The sequence below is a fragment of the Nesoenas mayeri genome, assembly GCF_963082525.1.
Source record: "Nesoenas mayeri genome assembly, chromosome: 1".
Lineage (NCBI taxonomy): Eukaryota > Metazoa > Chordata > Aves > Columbiformes > Columbidae > Nesoenas > Nesoenas mayeri.
The window spans coordinates 61,409,517-61,431,167 of record NC_137541.1 but is presented as its reverse complement, the minus strand read 5'-3'; the positions used below and the strand labels follow the sequence as shown (position 1 = coordinate 61,431,167).

At 44.3% G+C, this 21,651-nt stretch overlaps 1 protein-coding gene across 1 annotated transcript in view; it reads right to left on the bottom strand.

Moving 5' to 3' along the window:
* DENND2A (DENN domain containing 2A) overlaps positions 1-21,651 on the bottom strand; it is a gene marked incomplete at its 3' end in the record, with an annotated part of 64,861 nt that overhangs the window by 6,256 nt on the left and 36,954 nt on the right. The window contains exons 6-14 of the mRNA XM_080349778.1: positions 19,112-19,309; positions 16,989-17,082; positions 15,655-15,705; positions 12,487-12,674; positions 11,677-11,786; positions 11,413-11,482; positions 10,687-10,764; positions 10,060-10,200; positions 7,775-7,923 (exon numbers count right to left, since the gene is read on the bottom strand). Of these exons, the coding sequence (XP_080205904.1) occupies positions 7,775-7,923; positions 10,060-10,200; positions 10,687-10,764; positions 11,413-11,482; positions 11,677-11,786; positions 12,487-12,674; positions 15,655-15,705; positions 16,989-17,082; positions 19,112-19,309 (1,079 nt within the window). The remainder of the gene's footprint in view (positions 1-7,774; positions 7,924-10,059; positions 10,201-10,686; positions 10,765-11,412; positions 11,483-11,676; positions 11,787-12,486; positions 12,675-15,654; positions 15,706-16,988; positions 17,083-19,111; positions 19,310-21,651) is intronic.

The window sequence follows — 21,651 nt, the reverse complement described above, 5'->3', positions numbered from 1 at the left end:
CATCAGCACAGCTGGATGGCCTACTTGGAGATCCCCTGGCAAAGCCCTGAGCACACCTGCAGCCACAAGGTCGCCAGGTGTTCCTGCAGGTCCATCCAGCCATGATCCACCCCTGCCCCTTGGCTTACTACCTGTTCAGCATACATGCTTTGCCTTTGGACAACCCTTAGCAGGAATAACTGCATGCCAATATGTCACATCTTTGTATTGGTCCGAATCATAATGATAGCTCCTAGCAGCCAGGCCAGATTACAGAGGAAGGGGAAGGCAGTGGTTTCCAGCCAGTGGCACGTTGTAGCCCGTGGAGCCTACCAAGGCTACCCAGAGACACAGGAGAGTGAAATCCCAGGAAGAGAGCACATGGCCAGCCTCTGTGGGATGCACGAGACCGCAGCCTGCCTTCTTCCCCCTTCAAATGCCAGCAGCAGCTCAGCTGCAAGCGCCTTTGCTGGCAACTGCCAAGAGGATCTGTGCAGAAACCCCACCAGCTCTCTGGCAAGAGGCAGGCAGGGTCTGCAGCCAGGCACAGCAGAGCTCACCGCAGGGCACCAGTTACTCATCCATTCTGGGTCCGGAAGCATTTGTGTGCATCAAGAGAGGGGGAAGGCTCGCCACTATAAACTCTGTATGTAACGCCAGTTTGTTTTTCCAGCATCTACACCTCGCAGGGCTGGAGGAGGGGAGAGAGGCTGGTGCGGCCAGGAGGATTCATGTGGCTAAGGAAGGGTGCGCAGCTGGCTCCTGTTAAACTCCATGGGGGAATTTACACTCAGCAACCCGGATCAAGCGGTTTATTGCTAACTTGAGAGGGAAGGGGTTTGGTGGGTGTGGACCCGAGCTCTCTTGGAAAACTGAAGCCTGCTTTCCCTTTCCCTGACTCCAGCTACGTTTGGTGGATTTGAATCCCTGTGCCATAACGCTAACGCATGCCAAGCAGTGTGGTGTGACTGGGCTTTCAGCAGGTGAGTTCAGTTTAGCAGAACAGAGTTATGGTTGCCGGGACATGAGTGCGGCTGTATGGAGAAATCAGGCAGTAAACACTGTTAAACACATGACGCTTTTTGAAGACAAGTAAACGCCAGAGGAGGGGCTGGAATCTGGTAAACATGAGAATTTTATCTAGGACTGCAACAGGTAGGGAACGGGCGCTTGGGAGGAATGCCTGGGACATGAGTGCTGAGAAAGTCTCTTCACAAGAGGGGGACATTTTCCTCTCCCTGAGGCTTGTCTTAGAAACAGAGCGAGGACCCATCAAAAGCCATGTCACAGACTGGTAGCTTTAAGCCCTCAGCTCCACGTCCTTGTTTAGGAAGGTCTTAGAGTATTCCCCTCCTTTCTCTGTATTCATTCCTGCTGGCTGCCCCAAGGTTGCTGTTTTCAAGCTAAGCCTGTGCCTTGCTGGATCTACTACACATGCAAAGCAGATTATGAATCTGAGAGAAACAAAATGAAAATAACGAGAAAACACAGAGTCAGTAAGAAACAAAAACATTTACAAAAAAACAAGCAAACAAACAAACCAAAAACCCCATCCCAAAAACCAAAACAACAAAACAAACAAAAACCACAAACAAACAAACAAAACCCACAACAAAACAACAAATTAAACAGACAAAAGAAGTCCATCCAGAAAAAAATGTGGGAACAATATCAGAGTAGATTATTTCTCTTGTATCTTTCATACAAGCTATTCTTGAACAGAACTGCAACAAAAATGAATGTGCCGTCTTAGAAGTGCACTCCAAATTAATGAGATCCTTTAAAAACTTGTACACCCATACACTTCAGGCCATGTTAGCAGATGCAAAAGCTGGGGCACCTCTTCCCCTCCATTACTGCAGAGTGTATTTTCCACTCCTCAATTTCTGCCTGTTAACAACCCCAGTGAAAGCTGAAAAATCTCCTCCTTTCATCACTCCTGCACAGCACTGTGGCCTTGCTCTTAGACTACCAACACTGGACTTTGTCTTCTTTAAATAGATGTTGAAGGTGGAAGTGTTAGAAATTTCACCTTTGTCACAAATCCCTGATCTTGAAGGCACATCCAACTGCCCTGCCTAAAGGTGGGAACTGCCTTAATAGAGAGCACTTGAAAACCAAGGGAAAGGATCTCCGTGATCCCAGGTAGCTCCACAGAGGAACAGCGAGCAGCTGAAGTACGTGGTTATTTATTGCATGGTGAGATATTACAGCATGCTGTCTCCTACTATATTTATGGTGGTTTGTTCTTCCCTCAACCCTGCTCTCAAGTCCCAGTGCGTACACACGGTACGTGAGAGATTAAGTGGGAGGAAAGATGGCTGAGGTCCAGTTAGTGGAAGATGCAGACAGAGCTGTGTAAGCCTGAAATTGTATATACCACACAGTGGGAAGTGAAAAAAGATAGCTTCCCCCTCCACTCTTCCATCTGTGAATGCCTCATCACCTCCAGGATCAGTCCTACTGATCTGTGCTCTGCCACATTTCTCACCGTGGAAGACGTTTGCAGGGAACAATACTAATAGGGTTGAGGTCTGTGAGCCTTCTTGGAAGGCAGAGCAGTTCAGAGATGGACACAGAGGAGGTAACACTGAGGTGTCTCTTCCACATGTGATCCAGTCAGACTTGCTCTGCAGATAGTCTCAGGGAGCTGCAGCTTGCCAGGAGACCAAGAGGATCTCAGTCATTTGGAACGACGCAGGCCTGAGCTCGCTCCTTGTCTTGCGTGCAGCACTGCAGCAAGCACTACGGAACTGTTGATCCACAGCACAGCTACGGAGCCTTGCAAAAGAATCCAGTGTGATAAATTCCTTTTATGCTCTCTGTGTGACGGTGTGCTCTTCAGCCAGCAGCGATGGGCCAGACTGCCTGAACCACACCACAGTCATAATACAGCACGTAACCCGCTGTGTAGAAGGCGAATATGGCCATTGATATTGTGGGCACTCCTCAAGCTGGATGCCTCTTTCAGCAAGATGTGCACATCCCTTGACACAACCTGAACTTTTAATGTGCTTGCAAAGTACTGTTTATTTCAGCATCCATCAGCTCTTTGACAGCTCTTACATCAAACAGGCAGCCAATGACTTTGGGTAGCTACAGCCAATGTCCCTACTCAAATCCTGATATCCCAGGATGTACGTGCCATAGCCATGATGGCAACTGCTGTCTTTGGAGTAACACTGACACAGGGTGCTGTGTTTTCCTGGAGATGCCACCAGGATGTACCCAGTGTGACTGCAGCACGTACTAGGGAATGCCATGCACTACTCTCAGTTCACTGCCAGTTGTTCAAATGGGACACAGAGACTGCTTTTTAAGGCTTTTGGTTTTGGCAGCTAATCCTTAAAACTCTGCAGGTCTTTAAAGCACACTTTCAAGATCCAAAACACATTTTAATGGGTTCATTCAGTTTCCTGTAGGGATCATGGCTGAGCAGCATGTTTGATGTTACCTGCACACAAACTTGCAACAGAAGGTGAATGAGATATCTCTAGTATTAAGGTTAAAAAGTACTGATGTACACAAAGAACTATGTCAGATCTGTCCCTAAAGCGCTGATTTGGATATAGGCTGACACACAGATTTCTCTGGCTGATCACTCCCTTGGTCAGAACAACAATATTGCAGCAATTTGTGACATGTGTTTGCCCAAAACCCAGGCCTTCCCATCACACAGCATCCTATGCAAAAACCTACCAAGCAGCAGCCTCTGAAGCTGCTGCTTCTTGGTAGCCACCTTGAACAGAGATGGCCAATAAAGATTCTGAACACAACAGCTGCAACTACACAGAAACTCTTCTCCTGGGAAAACTTTCTCCAAGACTAGCTTGACTTGTTCTAAAAAGACACCCTGACAACTTGCAACATCTTCTAAGGAAGGATATAGGCTGCTCAGTTTGGTTGCTTTCCTCCCAAATTTTGGACTCATGACAGGGTTTCCAGCTTTCTGCTCCAAAGACAAGCAACTACGCAAAACAGCGCCCAAAGCTGAATCCCTCTTTGGTTTTCAGGTATTTAATGTTTTCTGAAAACCACTAGTGGATCAATCAGCCTTTTGGAGTTTAATGCCAGGAATCCGATTGTCCCCTGAACTAACCAAACTGCTGAAAAAAATGCTGGCATTTGGCAACTTAAGGCAGCGTTTGATTATGTTGTTTTGTTGTTTGTTCTTTTCTTTTTTCTTTTCATTTTTATAAGCTCTGCTACAGTAGGATTCATTTTACAAACACGTTTGGATTCCTGACACAGTATCACATCTGGATTTACTTATGATGGATCGCAGATCTGGTTTACAACATTTAACAGGCTCAGGAGCTTCCAGACTTTGCCCTGTGACTTCATGCAGAGTTGCTACAAATCCTACCAGGACGATGCCAAGTTCCACCAGCTGTGGGGACTGTCACGACCTCCCATTTACGTGGGAGTGTTAAGATGCTCTGTAGAAAGAATGCTGTCACCTGACATCCAAACTTCATCCCTGGGTTTCTTTTTCTCCCTCTCCACAATACCAAAAGGAGAAATCTGGGAGGCTGGGATTCACCATCCCAGAGTTTGTTTTGTAGCACATGGAAAAGGCTTCTTCCTGATGATTAATTACCTTTTACTAGGGGTGACCACATTTAAAGCGTCTACTCTGAATCTTTCAGATCTGCTTTTGATAACAATGACCACTTTGTGTTGTTGACACAGCTGTGGTTTCTGGCAGTGACAGAGGCAATTGCTTGAGTTGTTCAGATCCACAACAGGCTTTTGAGGAGATCTGCAAAAAAAGTGCCTTGATTTTAAGCCCATGTAAGTTTTCCTGATTTAAAAAGCGCTCTGAATCTAACATATCTCTCCCTCGGGCCAACAAAAACTGTCCAGTTTTAGGTACCTTGTGAAATCAGGCCACTTTTATTGGGAAGATGCCTTCTAAAACGTTGATCTTCAGTGCCCCGGACTGCGTGCCAGGCAGCATCACTTGGAAACAAAAGCATTTCTGGTGTTGCGGTGCCTGACCCGTGCCGTGGCCTCCGCTGCCCCAGGACTAAAGTTCACAGTGCAGAAGTGAACAAAAGACTACACAGACCAACATAGTTTTAACAAAGTCATTTTCCTGGGTTGTGAGGCAATGTATACTCCAGTTTCCATAGTGACAGAGGGAACTAAAAAAACACCCACAAAAAACTAATAAACCAAATTCTTTCCTTTTCCGCTGCCAAGCTTTGGATTGACAAGTCTTTGAAAAACACTCAATGTTCATTCTAAAGATGGAAAAGACTAAGTATTGCACTTGCTGTACACTTGTTAGATGCATTTTTTGGCTCAGCTTGAAAACATTTCACAGTTCACACAGTATTTGGCAAGAGACCTTTCAGCTTTCTTTTCCCACAGACTGATTTAATAGCAATTAAAAGATGTAAATAAATTGCACACAATTTTCTCTGTCACCCACACCCAGACACATCTTTACACACATGTGCCAACAGCTATTGATAGTGCCCACATGAAGAACTGCAAAGTTCAATGATTAATGTAATTTATTATGCATCTTTCACCATGTCACCTGCACTTGCCATGTTAATCCATCTCAGCTGGATTATTTCTAGCATTCCTAACCTCTGAGCAGTTTCCAACAGCTGCTTTCATAGGTTTTTTTTTCCTTCTCTTAAGCTATTGCCAAAAAGAGTTTCTTTTTTTTTTTTCCTCTGAAATTGGCATTTTCACCCCTAAAGTAAATACTACTTAATATTCATTGAGTTCAATGTGTCCCAGAAAAAGTATCATTTGGATGGAATGATCCTGTATCTACAATAGCATCAGTTTTCAAAACATGGAATTTCCACTAACAGAAGACACTGTTGACCTTATCAAAGGTTTACCAACCCGGTGCACTCAAGTCACTGGACTGCATTAAAGTATAATAGTTTACTTAATTTTGGGGGCTATTTTCTTTGTTTTCTGTTTTTCAAACCTTTACAGTCCTTTGAGGTAATTTTCAAGTTTTTTCTCTACAAAAATAAGCCAAAGAAATTTCGTGTTTTGTTACAGGAAAAGAAAAAGACTCTCCTGAAATTACTCAGTGCAATATCTTCTCAGAAACATCAAACATTAAAAGTCTTGTAGAGAGCTGGCAAATCTACAGTAAATATTTGAATCTGAGCCCTGTGACCTAACAGGCCCTGGATCCTTAAAATGTGCAATTCTTTTTTTCACAGAAGAAAGCTGTATATGGTATATTTAGAGATTCCAGAAACGGTGATTCTATAGCTCTCTCCCATTCTCTTTATGGGCCTGGGTAGCTGGAGTCATTCGTAAGGACCCTGGATATACTGGCAAAAGATACAGGTGAGAAGAAAAAGCCATGAAAACCCATCAAAGTGCTCTGAATTAGAGATATTCTGTAACACATCCCATGGTGGTGTGCTGTCATATAAAGATGTGATAGGAAAAGATCTGGTAAATAAAGGTTTGTTTTAAATTGATGCCTAAAAAAACCCCAAAGTTCCCTATCATACCATTTACTCTTACCACCCAGCCCTCATGTAGAGATTACAGTGTCATCTGTGTCCTTAAAAGGATTTTTTCAAAATGTAAAATTTGTCCTACAGAGGAGAAAAACCTTTGAAAACAAAGCCTGCCATCATAAATTATCACATAAATCATATATGCTAAGTAGAAATATAGAATTTGGATGAATTCTCTCATTTTCAATGCAAGTCTGAAGGCTTTGCATGAAATGTGTGGCTTAAGTATCCAGAAAACCAAGTATCTATGCACATAATGTATCAGTGATGATAAAGAAGCAAATCTCCCCCTCTCTGACCCAAGGCAGCTGCCAAAAACTGCAAGCAGCCTGGATGCTACAGCTTCCCTCTCTCCAGCCTTCCTCTTCCTGTGATGAGACTGCCTGAGCTCTGCTCCCAGAGAGCCCCGGATTCCAGCAGGATGAATTTTTCCCTTCACTTTCCTCTAGTAGGGGCCTCCCCATTCTTTGCCCCAGTGCTCGGTCCCAGAGCTGCATTCTGCTGCCTGGAAGTTGTGAAAACAGACGGCTTAGGGGCATTGTACACTCCTGAAACCTGAGCGTGCTCCAAAGTGTCATTACTCATCCAGGCAGCTTTTCTTTCCCGGGCCTCAGCGAACTCTCCTCCCTGAATCCTCAAGTGCTTCAAGGGCTGGAGAGCTGCCAGCCACCAGCTGCACAAGTTCTTAAAGAAACCTGGGCCCGTTTCCATAATTTAGGAGAGCGAACAAACAAACAAAAATTTTAAAAAGCATATCGAGCAGATTCGAAATAGAAGAGAGAAGTCCTCTGTCTCATCTCCCCTCACTGCATCCTTTACTTTCACCCCCCATAAGAAAAACGTCTTTAGGAACCAATCTTAAAATACAAGCTGAAGATTTAAGATTTTTGTGACATCAGGGAATAACCCAGAAGGGAAGGTGATCTCTGCCCAAGGCTTGATCCCTGGAAACTCCAGCACAGCTTAGTGGGGAACACTGCAGCATCATGGAGCAAAAGGAGGAGTTTCACTTCCTTAGCACCAGCTCTCTGCTTTAAAACAATCTGGAGGAAAGGGACTTTGGTTCTCCTTGGGATGAGAAGCAACATGCTTTTTGCAAACTGCAAGGTGAAATTATGCTGCATAGCCCGAGTTCCTCACTCCTGGGTAGTACAAGCTCTACTCACATCAGATAAGAAGTTGGAAAAGAGCAGAGAGGAAAAAAGAAAGCAGAGAGATCAGTCACTGCAGTTTTCCCAGCCTCCCCTTCATGGCAGCAATCAGTTTAAGGAAATGTAAGAGGATACCTGAGCTTGTCTGCAATAAAGATCACTCTCCTTTCCAAAAGCAGGGAGGCGAAGACTCTGCTCAGATGCCGTACGCTGAGAGATGTGAACAAGGACTCAAAATCAACGTGCTCAAGCCTGGAGTCAAGAGGCCGCCGCAGCTCGATGACCTGATGGAGAGAAAAAGGCCCCAGGTCAGCTCTCATTGTCCACCTGTACTGTCATGGTACTGACTGGAAATACCTGACTGGTATTTTCACAGCGTTACTGGCTGTGCTGGCAAACACCACACAGCGTTAAGCCCTCAAACACAGTCTTTCCAACAAATTCCCACAAATCCTTCTTCCAGATGAAGATGATCCAGAGTCCACTCCAATGGGCACAGCATGAGGCCAACCACAAGTTCTCCCCACTTGGACCATGAACAGGGATCTCGTCATAAGGAGGAAAACTATTTTGTGTCCAGGTAGGAGCGGTTTCCAGCCTTTTTGGCATTCAAGCAGCAGAAGGGCATGAAGCCTTTCAAATTTACACTCCTATTTTTACAGTTACAATTTATTTTTTTTTAACAGCAAGAATCTGGATGCTTAAAATAGTAACAATAATTTTTTTCTAAGAGTTACAAAAATAGCAGCTTGTGGACATTTTCCTTTTCTCATGTCTACTTAAGTAATTCCAGTCACAGCACCTTAGCACTTCATACTCCTTATCATAGACAGAAACTTATCTAAAATGTTCCTGAAAGCCTCCAACACCAGATAGTTAATAAATCTCATGAGAAAATTACTCTAGTTCTGAACTATCCTGACCAACACTAGGCCTGCAGCTGAAACATCTCAGTGGCAAATTACTTCAACTGCTTGATGTCTTACTGTCAGTATACACTCACAGCAATCGGTCATCTTCCTCTCTGCAGGAAACTTCTCATATATTGGAAGGTTATTATCACATGTCCTCCTTTGTCCTTTGTTTTCTATATTAAGCAAACAATTTTCTCAAACTTTGCCTGTATTTTCTAAACCACCTAATAAGCAGAACTACTCTTCTGGGGCTTTCTCCTAGTGCTTGCATTTTTTGGAAAATGATACTCTAAATAGTTTTCCACCAATGCTGGAAAGCAGAGAGTATGCTTTTATTTATTGTTTATCCCTTCACTTTCTTTCACAATGCAGGAGTTTGTCTAAATGTCACCATCAGTTGCTTCTGCTCTCTTCACGGCCTGCTATACCACCAGGGCCCTTTTCTGAAACACCATTGCTCACTTAGTTACTTTCATGTCCTATTAGACTACTCATTTCTTCTTCCCAGCATTTTGCTCTTGTCTGTATTGAATCTCAGACTAAACCTTCGATTTAGCAAGGTCATTTTGAATTTTAATCCCTTATTCCCCAAAATGTCTGCAACCCATCCCAGTGCTGTCATCTACCCATTGTGTAAGTGTGGGGTTTATGCCATCAACCAGATAATTAATGAACATTAAGGATCCTAGAAACAAAACAGCCAAATCATTCTCACAGCACACCATTGTGACTCTGCTCCTCAAGTGCAGATTTGTAACCAGCTATGCATGTGCTCTGCAGTAATTTTATTTAGTTTGGATCATTTTCAGTTTGGTTGAAGAGAATGTCATCATACAGCACTATGCTGAAAGCCCTCAGAAACAACCTCTATCAACCTGCTCACTTCAGTCTCTCTCACATTCAAGGCATACCATGCCCAACAAGACTACGTTCAGTTTGGCTCCCTCCACTCTCCCACAGTCCTTCAGTGCTACCTCCTAAAAATCTGCACTCTTAAAACTCTCCCACTGTCCTCACATCACACTATGGGAGATGCAAAGCGCACCCTCATGTCCATGCTGTGAAAATGCCATTCTGAAAGGCTGCAACACCGTCCTGGTGTTCTGTATGGCGGTTCTGTATGAAGGATGCTGGAGCACACGCTGTGAATCCTGTCTTCAGGAAGTTATGTGAGGGGGCCTTGAGCAGATCCATGTTCACGTGCTATGCAGCACAAGGACCATCAGTCTGTGTCACTTGGCCTCAAGGCCAATGCTCCACTTCATCTTGCCATATTAGCACACCTTCATCTTTACCACATTATTTCCTTTTTTATGGTCACTGGAAAAGTCTCCATGCCACCTCTTCTGGATCTCTTACTTTACTCCTTAGCTTCTGCCACCCCACAGCTGCCAAACAATCTGTCCTTGAAGATTCCCAGTGCTATGTCCCATTCCCAACTTGCAGTCACCTATCCTGCACCATTTGCTGGCTTAAGTGTCCCTCTCTCTAGGGTGGTGTCTTTACCTCTGTTCCTGAGCCTGGCAAGAAGTTCTTGACTGTAATTGTCCGGCCCAAAGCTGGGAAAGGTGCCTCCATGACACTCCTCATGAGAGGCTGCACCAAGGCTGGGGAAATGCCCCGTCTCTTCTCAACCTCATCCAAGATCTGAAATGAAGGCATGAAGGCACAAAAACATGTAAATCAGGAGGAAGGAGGTAACACCAGGAATGAAATGCACCAACATCTACATTCTCTCCTTAACCCAGAACTGACACGGAGCCTTGAATCGTAAGGAAGAAGCTAAAAGGTGCTTTTGAAGACACTTAATTTCCTTCAGCAAGGGAAGCCCAGCTTCAGTGAGGTCACTGGAAAAATTATAATTTGCAAACTCCGCACCACCCCTTGGAGTCAGGACTCCACCTTTTAATCTCTCAGTGCTTATGAAGAAGGCAACAGCTGACAATCTAGTTTTCCTTTTAACTGTGTTTTTGCTAGTTTTTGCTAGGGAATCAGCATGTAGTTGCCTTGCCAAGATCATTTCAGACACTTTCTTCAACCATCAGCTTCCCTGATCCCCATTCTTCTGGTCTTAACTTCACTCTCAGGTCCCTCTTTGCCTACAGCACAAATTCCCTCTCTTTCCCTGCTTACCTTTGAGAACAGATTGAAGCATCCAAGGCGACTCACAATGCAGTAAACTTCTGGGAGACGCTTCCCTTTTCCACTGGGCTTTCAAGACAAAGGCAAATACACACACAACAAACACCAAGAAAATGTCAGAGTTATAACTACTGCAAAGATAGATTGGTCTCTTAGTTCTGCAGCACACTGCTGGCTCAGGAACTGCCAGACATTTGACAGCATGCTCCTGATGACAATACCTTAAGTCTGGCTCAAACCCTGGTACACTAGAAACAGTGGGGAGAAGTGGGCACATCCACAGTACAATCCCAGACTTCCAAAGCCAAAAGACTAAGGCACGGCAGACTGCTCTACACAGACAATTTGGAGCCTAGAGGACCAGCACAGCTGGTTACTGTTTAGTAACTATCTAAACCTTAGTAACTATCTAAACCTAAGGGAGACAAACCGAGCCTTCAGCTTAGTGGTGAAACAACAGTTCATGGACATAATGTTAAGTGCTGGTATAAGGAAAAGGTAAAAGAGCTACGCCTGGAGTAGTGGATGGTACTCAGAGAGGGACTTTGGCACTAAGCAGAGCAGAGGGGAGCAAAGCTGCTCTGCTGTCATTCTTTCTTTACATACTGAAAGACAAGAGCAGCAGCTTTCCACTTTCCAGAATGGGTGCTAGTAATACCAATCCCACAGAAGGCTGCATCTCTAGGAAAAGAAAAGAAAAAAAACAGGGATAAATACCAGCAGCCTCCTACAGTATCCAAATCGCCTGCTTCCATCTTCCCCCGTCAGGACAAATGAGAATGTCTCACTGCAGAAAGAGAAACCATCACCCACATTAGAAGTCTCTGACGTACAAACCAAATAAACCCACAATATTTTTGTGTTTCCAATACACCCTTCTCAGGGCTCTTCCTGATTTCCTACCATAATAGCTCTCATATTTAACGATCTTGATATAGAAGTCTGTTTCTCGTGAGTCAGGATACAAAATCCAATACTTACCTGGCAAACTGATGGATAGGGGCCCAGTCCTTTGCATCAGGGAAGCAAAACTGGGGAATAGCTTTCAACTGGTCTTCTGCCTCGCGCATGAATTTGAACGAGCGCTCAAGCTAGGAGAACAGAGAGAAGGAATGTTTCCAATTAGTCATGTGGGGATGGAATGACTTCAAATATTTTTCTTGTGACAAATGAAGAGGTGATGACAGAGGCTAAGCTTCTGCCTGGAAGATATTAAAATTTCTATGATTCTGGCTCACCTAATCTTTAGATATGTTAAAGTAACTCTGTGTCCCCAATTCCACCAAGCTCTGCATCTGCAGCACCTACCCCTGCTATATTGTGCCTTTAATCTGGAACACACCTTGCAGCAAGCAGTCGGAGAATTCAAGTTTGAGAGGACCTTTTGTTACAATCCCATTTACAAACATGCTGTCACACTGGCTCTGTGCTTCTCCCATTCCTTGTTCCCCATTTTGAGCTAGACTGTCAGTGAAAGCTGTGCCTTCCCTTTAAGAACACGTCTTCTCCCAAGTGTCAGTTTTCTCTACAGAGAAAGGGGGAAGAGAGGTAACAACTACATAAAAGTCACAGCCATGGGCAGCAGAAGATGTAAATCAGCTGCTCTTTCAATGTGACGGTTCTCAGCGGGTGACTGCAGACCCTCTATCTTCAGTCTCACTGAACACTGACATAGCAGAGACGTTACGGATGTAACATGCGGTCCACAGAGAAGCTGTGGCTTCTCCTGCTGTGGAAGTGCCCCACATAATGTAAGACATGTCAACCAGACCTTCCCAACAGGCACCACACCTTCAACGGGAACTGCTGGGTGACCTCAGGGACGTAGGCAGCCCCAGCCTGCTTCTTGTGCAGTGACACCACGACGAAGTACTCAAACAGCTGCCTCTCTTGATATTCGATCAAGTCCCGTTCCAAGGTTTGGTACCGTGGGGTTTGCTTCAGGCGAGATTTCACATGTACCAGGCGCTGGCTGTGAGCTACGAGGAAAAAGATTAGAGATTGTGGCTTTGTCTAGCTCTGTGCACAGAGCATCAACAGCGCTTTGCAGAGACTTAAGAATAAACTCAAAACCACCTCACTGCATTCACTTTGTCAGTGGCTGAGTAAGAGGTGGGAACCATTTGGAAGCTGCACTAAAAGTACTGACAGAGATGAGACGTAATCTTGTGAGCGCCATCGCCCTGAAGAGCTTTGGCAGCAGAAGGATTACATGGATGGCTTTTACAGCTGAAGACAACCCAAACTGAGATCCATATGGGACATGGTGTAACAGATAATGTCTGGGCGTTTATCCTAACACTCATTTCTGCATCTTTCAAAGCCAGCACAGTTATGTGATTGATCACCTTTGTTCAGAGCAGGCTGTGAGTAGCAATCCCCATGGTTTTACAAGACCAGCACTTGGGTCAGGCTAAGGCTCCACTGGCTGAGTAACACTGGGGACTCCCAGCTCCAGTAAGGCAGGCTGGGCTATAGGCCAACAACAAAAAAACGTGAAAAGAGGTGCAAGTGAAAAAGGCTGGCTCGTGCCAGTCCTTCCTGTGCCAAAAACTAATCTCTGAGCACCATGTTTCTACAAGTTCACCCAAGACAATGGGAAAACAAGAAAAACTGCCTAGCAAGCTGTAACTGCAACACACATGGGCTGTGGGACAATAAACATTCCAGCATGGAAAGTAATGAAAAGCTGCCTGCTGAGAAGAGACCAGATTTTCTAAGACCACCCCCCTGCTTTGTTTTACAGTCACATCCCAAATTAAATCTCCATGATGTCTCCCTTACCCCTACTACAAAAGAAAGAATTAACTACAAGCAGAGACTATAGCACACTCTCAGAACTCTGTTTTTTGTGAATGTGGGTGGCAATACAACATTTTGACAGAAACAACAACCACAGGGATGCTGCAGGAACTCCAAATACATAAGACGTCTGCTTGGGAGACAGCACTTCCTGAAAGATACTAATGTACTTCAGGACAGACTCTTGGCCTTTTGTCTGGTAAAGTTGTGCCACTCATGGACTATTCCAGACAACATAATTTAAAGCAATCTTGAAGTGCCTCTTAAAGCAGAGAGTGTAACAATCCCCAGGCAGTTAAAGCCCTGGAAAGTTGCCTTAGACTCCTTTCTCTCAACACCTATTATGCTGTTTGCTCTAAGGCTGTAATTCTTCAAAAGCTTTCAGAAGTGGTTTCTGTTTTACCAGGGACTTCAAAAGGAGCAGTGTCACAGCAATGCTGAGTGCTTCTGAAAAGCTCGCTCAAGCTCTGAGTTGTTTATATTCTGTGCAACCTACTAAAGATACCAGGATTGTACTGTGGTCATTATGGCAGGGTTTGTCTTTGAAAGTTTTTCCTTCCCAAGAGCCAGCACTTATGGCTCTGACATACAGTCTAATGATTGTCGTCTGATGATTTACTATGTCTCAGATGAAGTACAGTGACTTGCTAGGCAGAGGTAACTGGCTGGTGTGTTTGGCCTGTTAAGTAAAACACACAAAATCAAAAGTCCTAGATAAAAGAGACCTGCTGAATTATCTCACTTTCTTATTTAAAAATAGGGAAGCCGACAGTTCAACAAGGCATAAAGCAAAATACAGGTGTAGCTATAGCAAACAGCAGGTGCCACAGCTCCTGTTCTCAGTTATGTAGACTTGCACAGTCACACAGATCCAGATATGGATCTGGGTATTGTTCAGAGTCCAGTGCTGTTGGATCTGAGGTGACTTCACATGATCTTCATCATCTGCTCTATAGACAGTACCTAACTGCAGTTGTATAGATCTTACAGAGAAACACAGGATGATGCTCATGATTCACTATGGCAACCAGTAACAGATAAGAGTTTGAGTCTTCCTGGCCACATCCACACTGTCTTTCTCAGCTATATCTGAACATGGACTACATTTCACAACACCACATTTCAAGACAGTTGTGAATGTAATTTCTGTTCAATCTGGGCACAAATCCTCTCTCCCTGCCTCCAGGCTAGCCTGAGAACCTGTCAAAAGGTAGGTGGTGTCAGTGATTTTCAGCTTGATCTGCTAACACAGCAGTGCAGATAAAAGATTTCCCAATGCAGAGGAGAGCAAGATCATACAGTAGTTCTTGTGTGGGAAGCTTTGTTCACAAGAGGGAACTTAGACTGAGCTTCCTGTTCTAAAAACCTGAAAGAGGGTAAAGACGACCAGCGCTAAGCACAATGTACTGTGGTTGACACAGAGCCCACGTGCTGCTTATGCCTGTCTTTTTGGCTTGGGAACTGACCCATTACCCAGATCAGGTGTGCATGCGAGTCAGGAAACTTTGGAATATGAGGGAGTTTCCATCTCGCATTCTAATCCTGCCGGGACTTTCAATTTGCCACAAATTCCCAAAAGATAGTAATGCCACCAGGATGTCAGAGGGTTAATTACCAGTACAAGGAGGTTCAGAAGCATATTATAAAGACCAGTATACCATATCACCCTACTGGAGTGAAGCATGTGATGCAGCACCTTATCCCAACTCAGCCAACACAGAAGAGTTTAACTAGTAACAGATCATACAGTGCAATGCTGTTTTCCTAGCTAGCTGGTCTGGCTGGTGGGTTTTCTCCCTTAGCAAATGTTTTCTGAACACCCTGTCCCATGCAGTGCTGCCTCTGTCAGCCTGGTCACATGTTTGTGACTGTGCCCTCAGAAAAACCTCATTGTATTTCCACAGTGTCCAAACCCTCTGCTAGGAAAGGCAGTGCAGAGAGCTTTGGTAGGAATTGGAATAGACGTTTGTTTTGGAATTCTGTAGTCCTCTGCCCATGGATTTTCTTCTGCAGTATTGAGATCTTTGTTTTGTCACTGTGTTCCAAGTGGAAACAAGCTCTTTCTCCAAAGGCAGAACATACAGAAGCAATCTTGACCCAGGATCTTGGAGCAGAGTTTATCAGGAACCATTTGCTCTCTTCACACACTTGCCTTACCTTTCAGCTTCTCTTCAGTATCACTGTCCGATTCACTGTTTTCATCTGTAACTAGAAAAAAAGAAAGGAGAAGACAAAGTAAGTAAAGCCTGTTTATAACTGTGTGCTTCTTATCACTGGCATGAGAAAGCCAGGCCTGGCAACTTCAGGGTGGAGAGAGCACAGATCCCAAGGGCCTTGTTCTTTTCAAGGGTGCACATACCCACAGGCATTTAGCTTACTAACCCTGGTATCTTCTCATTCATTCAGAAAATTTTAAAAAATAATAATAATAATTTAAAAAAAAAATCAATTTTGCACAGCCAGAAGAGTTGCGTAAAGAATAAAATGCCAGAGCAGAGTTTTATCCAAATCTGTATAAGCACAACACTGAAGCAAAATACTGATTAATATGCAGTAGTTTGCAGGTTAAGGGATAAAAACAAGCAAACAAACAAAAAAACCAATTGCCAGACCAAATCAGTCTATATGGTCTAATAGCCTGTTTCTGTCAGCGCTGCTTTAGATGCTTCAGAGGTGGGTATAAAAAAATGATGTAGAGACAAGTCTGGGATGCATCCCCTGAAGGTTCATATAAACACACTCATCCACCCTGTAGGTATAAATCCTATATAAAATAGGATAAAGAGCAACAAGTAATTGTGGGAAACAAATAGAGCTGATGGTCCCTTTTTTTTTGGAAAACGGGGGTTTTTTTTATATATAAAAAATACTACGTTGGAAAGACATAATTTTAAGTTTTACAGAGAAGAGATGTTTAAAAATAATTGCTCTGAAGTATCTGAACGCTTCTGGCAAGTTGTCAATTGACAGTGGGAGGTTGAAAGTCTCAGTTTTGATATGATGGAGATGGTCCTACAGTCAAGCCTAGAAACTGATTGCTAGCTGAGGCTGTTTATTGGAATGCTGAAGGAACCAGGACTGTTTCAAAATCTACTATCTTCCATTGGACAGTTCATTTAAGTGACACATTCCCGCAAAATATTTTGATCTCAACAAATCAGAGGTTTTGGACAGAACATTCCTCTCCAAAGCTTCCAGCCTGTTCCAGAAATAAACATCAAAAAGGGGGGACATTTTTGGTGTGACCAATAGGGTTATCATGTAAAGCCATGGAATGAAAATGAAGCAAGAAAAAAAAGTTCCATTTTAACAAACATCTTTTGGGCAGAGGAACAGCTATTATCTTCCTAAAAAGAGTGGAAGCCCCAACTCAGTCTCACTCTGGACTGGAAGAAGTACTGGAAGACATCACATAAATCACTAAGCCAGCCTAAACTCAAAGACAAGTCCTCAAAAAGTCTTGTGTGTACAATGATGCAAAGTTCCTTTACCTTTCCCTGAATTGCTCTCTGTAGACTGTGATAGTCTCTTGACACGTTTCTTTCCCCTTCGTGCCTCATAAATGGCATTGATTTTCAACACGAGCTGCTCAGCAAACACACAAACAAACAAGGTTATTTTCCTCCCCAGGCAAGAAAGTAAGTTAGAATTTCATGCAAAGTGTTCTGTTTCCCAACCGCGACCATACTGAAACTGTTGACATTTACCATCATCTGCCTTGCACAGCAACAGGCACCTGTGCTGCCAAGGGCCACGCTCACTCTGGTACAGCAGCAACTCAGTCATGCTGGCATGGCAGGAGCCAAAAGTAACAAGCCCTGAAGAAAGGCCAGGCCTTAAGGCACTTCCACACTGTGTAGCCATATGAGGTCACTGGTGTCCACCTGCACCTCTCCATACGATGGCACATGCTCCAGGGAGCACCAGAGGGTTCCTTGGGAACCTGTCCTGGTCTGCAGGTTTGAAAGCAGAAAATTGGCTGGAGGATGAGCTGTGGGATATGTAGAAAAGCCTTCATACCAAGCATGAGGGAAACACATCACACAAGGAATGCTGATGAAATCGGGATGGCTGGGAGCCAATGATGCTAAAGTACTTTGTACTAGTGGTTTTCTTTGTAAATCCTTTAATTCCTGGCCTCCCAGCTGACCAGGAGAGAGGACATTTCAGGGTTGGGCATGGCTGGGCTTAGTGGCTCATTCAGTGCCTCTGGTCTCCCTATCCATCTCTGGAGAAGAGAGGAATTGCAGAAGGACCAAGCCAGCCTTCCCTGTGCCTTCTAGAGCAGAGCTGCCCCCTTATCAAGGTTCTAGGCAGGAGCAGCAGGGCATGGCGACAGCATTCAGAGTTATTCCAGAAGGTCCGTGATCCCTCACCCATGTTCTGAGGGCTCAAGATAAAACAGGCCCACCACACACTTGGTCAGGGAACTCTGAATCCAAATATTTACGTGAGCAGCAGGCTGCTCTGATGTGGAAGTCCAGCCTCCACCCTGCCACCGCAGCTTAAGTCTCAGGTTGATCTTGCCATTGACACAGAAAACGCCAGTTCTGAGCTTGCTCTTGCAAGACTGCTCAGTGGCACTGCCTGGTAAATATATACTTGTAATCTTCCCTTCAGCTGACATAAAAGTATGTGTGAGCACACAGATAGAGCTCAAGCACATGCACAGATGGGTAGGCATACTGGGAAAGAAAACCCTAGACATCTGTAGTCCTTGGCTCATTCCTGAAGAACTGAGGTATATAGAGAAGCCGTTCAAAATCAGATACACAAACATTAACATAGATCTGACAACCAAAAAACAAAGAAGATACACAAACACATCCCTTTTTCCCCAAATGAAAATTGTGGGTTCAGAAAAAAATCACCATAGGCAGTCCCTGGTAGCCTCTGCTTGTCCTGAAAAGACTGGGATAAGCAACTGTGTTTTTATAACTGTGTTTTTGAAACATTCATTAGATAGACTGTTGCCAAACCTCATTCGGACTGAATATACTTCCTGCTAGGTCTGAAAGAAAATAAAATTGAAACAGAGTCATGCTCTATCCAAATACGAGGTAGGAAACGTTGCTCTAGAAAATGCTCATGATTACAGACAATTCCTTTTGCCACTGAAACATCAGTATTTTCATTGTTCACCTACAATTGTACCCTACCTTGAATTAGAAACAGCCAATGCATAAATCAGACCTCGTAAAAACCAACAGATTAGCAGGAGGTAACAACAACACAGCATACAGACAATTTCTGACTCTCATACCCATGAAGCAAAGAAGGAAATATGATGGGGTCTGTCTTTGCAAAAATACTGGTTTTTTTCCCGACAAACTTCAACATTTATCCAAAAATTAAAATGCCTTTTAAAAAATTATTATTATTTTATCTCTCTTGACAATCATGATTTCTCAGATCGAAAAACAACTTCTTCAAAACTTGCAGAGATGTTTGTCAGCCTGCTCTTTTAGGCAGAAGGGAGGTTAAACACAAGTCAAGTGCCAGGACAACAGCTATATTGCAGGGATGCCATGCTGGAAACTAAAGAAAACATTCTCTCATACTCACATTCCTTCCTGGAAGAAGACAAGCAAAAGATAGAAAGCCCTTGATTTACCTTGGGAATCTTCCTTCTCCTCTTGCCATTCTGAGGGTCTCCCAAGGAGAAGAAGGTGTCATCTGGACTGCTGGGGGTTGAGGGAGGGCTGATTTTGGATGGTGACCCAGTTCCATCACGGCTCAGCTTCCGTATGTCTGGCAGTTTGAAACTCCGCCGCTCTGAGTTTTGTCGGAAAAAAATGGGCTTGGAAAGCAACTGGAAATGGAGGAGAAGGAACAAATTAACACATCACATCACATCATGTACCTTTGCTTCACTGTTAACGTTATCATCGTGGTAAATCCAGTGGGGTGGGTGCAGCTGGCAAAACAGAGCTGAGAATGCTGATTTCCACATTTCTGCACAAGCAAGGAACCCACTAGGCTAGACCAGGACTATCTCGACCAGCAATTTAATGATCCCATATTCATTCAAGACCAGAATGCAATCTCAGGGGTTGGCCAAGAAGCCTTACTTCAATGTGAAAAACAATCTCCCAAGGACTTTTGTAATCCAGAGACGGAGACTGTAAACAGGACGAGACCAACAAACCAGCCAACCACAAGCATTTGGGATAAGGAGCAACCAGCCAGGAGGAACACAGAAGCAGTGAGGCCAGACAAAAAGCACTGTCCCTTTGACAGTAGACAGGACTAAATATTTCAGAAGAGGGTACAAGAAATGTCATGACAGACAATTATGGAGACTGGTTTCCTTCTAAGCTCATTAGCAAGTTCAGTGGGACCACAATAGTAGATATTCAACTAGCAGAGTAGAGTTCCTAAATTCCCTGATCAAAAACACAATCAGAGAAGCAGAAAGCTCAGCTCCAGGTAAAGAAGGGCAAACCACTTGTCACCAGAAAGATGCTCAACAAGAACTGGTTTTGCCTCCTCCTACAGAATTTTCCTGCAGTTATAACAAAGTTAAGTCGCACCTTTGGTGGGCACTGTATCTGCACTCCCAGAGGAGGTAGCTACATGGCACTAAATGATGTGGGGGAAGAGGTATCCAAGCTAATTCTGAAAAAGTCACAGCAGCCCTGTAGTCAAGGCAGCAGAATGGTCTGGATCCATCAGCAGACACTCAGTAGAGTTATTAGCCAGACCAATTAATTCATTCGGGTTAGCTCAGGTGTCTCTGGATGGTTTGGCAGAAGATACTCAACTCACAGAAATGCTCACCACCCACAGAGAAGTCACATGTTAAAATGAGGCTGGGAAGAGCCTTCGCACTGAAAAATCTTGTCCTGCACCAGTGATATAAGCTACTACTGAAATTCTGTCCAAACCCATTCCCCATCAGTCTCTAGTCTGGGCAGGCTCTTCAGCGCGGTTTGTGCTGCAGCTGCAAAACTGTTAGTTGCCAAGATAGCTGCAGTACTTCTTTTCTGACTGATGTAGATCATGGCTTGTAGATGTCAAAGCACTGTGGTGTAACATCATTACTCCTGTTCAGCTCTTTATTAAGTGTCTTCTGCTGGGAACCATACTTATGGTGAAAAGCATCCCTGTGTAACTCTGCAGCCCCCTTTTGATAGCAGAGGTGGGAAATCACAGAGCACAGGCGATTGCAAAGCTCTTTGAAGCAAATCAACTTCATCCCAACACTCATATATAGATCCCTGCTGCTCTAGACCTAACTAGCAACAAGAATGAATTGAGAATCATTGAACAATCTTCACTTTTAAGTGTTGGATTATTGAAAGAAATCTCAGTTGCCGATTAAGCTGTTTGGAAAAGAGCAACATGTGAAGAAACACTGCACATCAGCCTTCTGAAAACATTGGGTAACAGCTCTAATAATAGCTACAACTTGGAGAGCATGGGAAAACCCTTTGGTCAGGGAAAAAGTGTTTAGATCCCTTCTATCCGCTCTGAACCCAGTTGTTGTCAAGATGACTTCTGCTGTCACATTGCCCCTGCTGTTCCAGGCTTGGACTATCTAAACAGACAACAGGAACCAACCAAGATTGCTCTAGAGGCTGAGAGCAGGGCTGGCCGTGGTAAGCTCTGAGCTCTGAGCAAGAGGTGCAGACCAATGTTTTACTACTTCTTCTGGTTTCACTGCCAAGGAGGAAAACAGCACCAGGCTGTGACCTGTGCTGCTGGTGGGGACACCCGTTTGGTCTTGGCTTCCTAACCAGGGGCTTGGCATTGCATTGCTTACCAGTAACGATTCTCTTCAAGGAGAGAGAAAAAGAGCTTTTAAACTAAAAGAGGGGAGATTCAGGTTAGACATGAGGAAGACATTTTTTACAATGAAGGTGGTGAAACCCTGGCCCAGGTTGCCCAGAGAGTTGGTAGATGCCCCATCCCTGGAGACATTCAAGGCCAGGCTGGACAGGGCTCTGAGCAACCTGATCTAGTTGAAGATGTCCCTGCTCATAGCAGGGGGGCTGGACTAGATGACTTTTGAAGGTCCCTTCCAACCCAAACTGTTCTATGATTCTATGATAAGGGAGGGGTCTGCAGAGGCACCTTGACACCAGCACAGGCAGACTGTGTACTGCTCACTGACACTGAGCCAAGATCACTGCAGGGCTTGATTACTCAAGA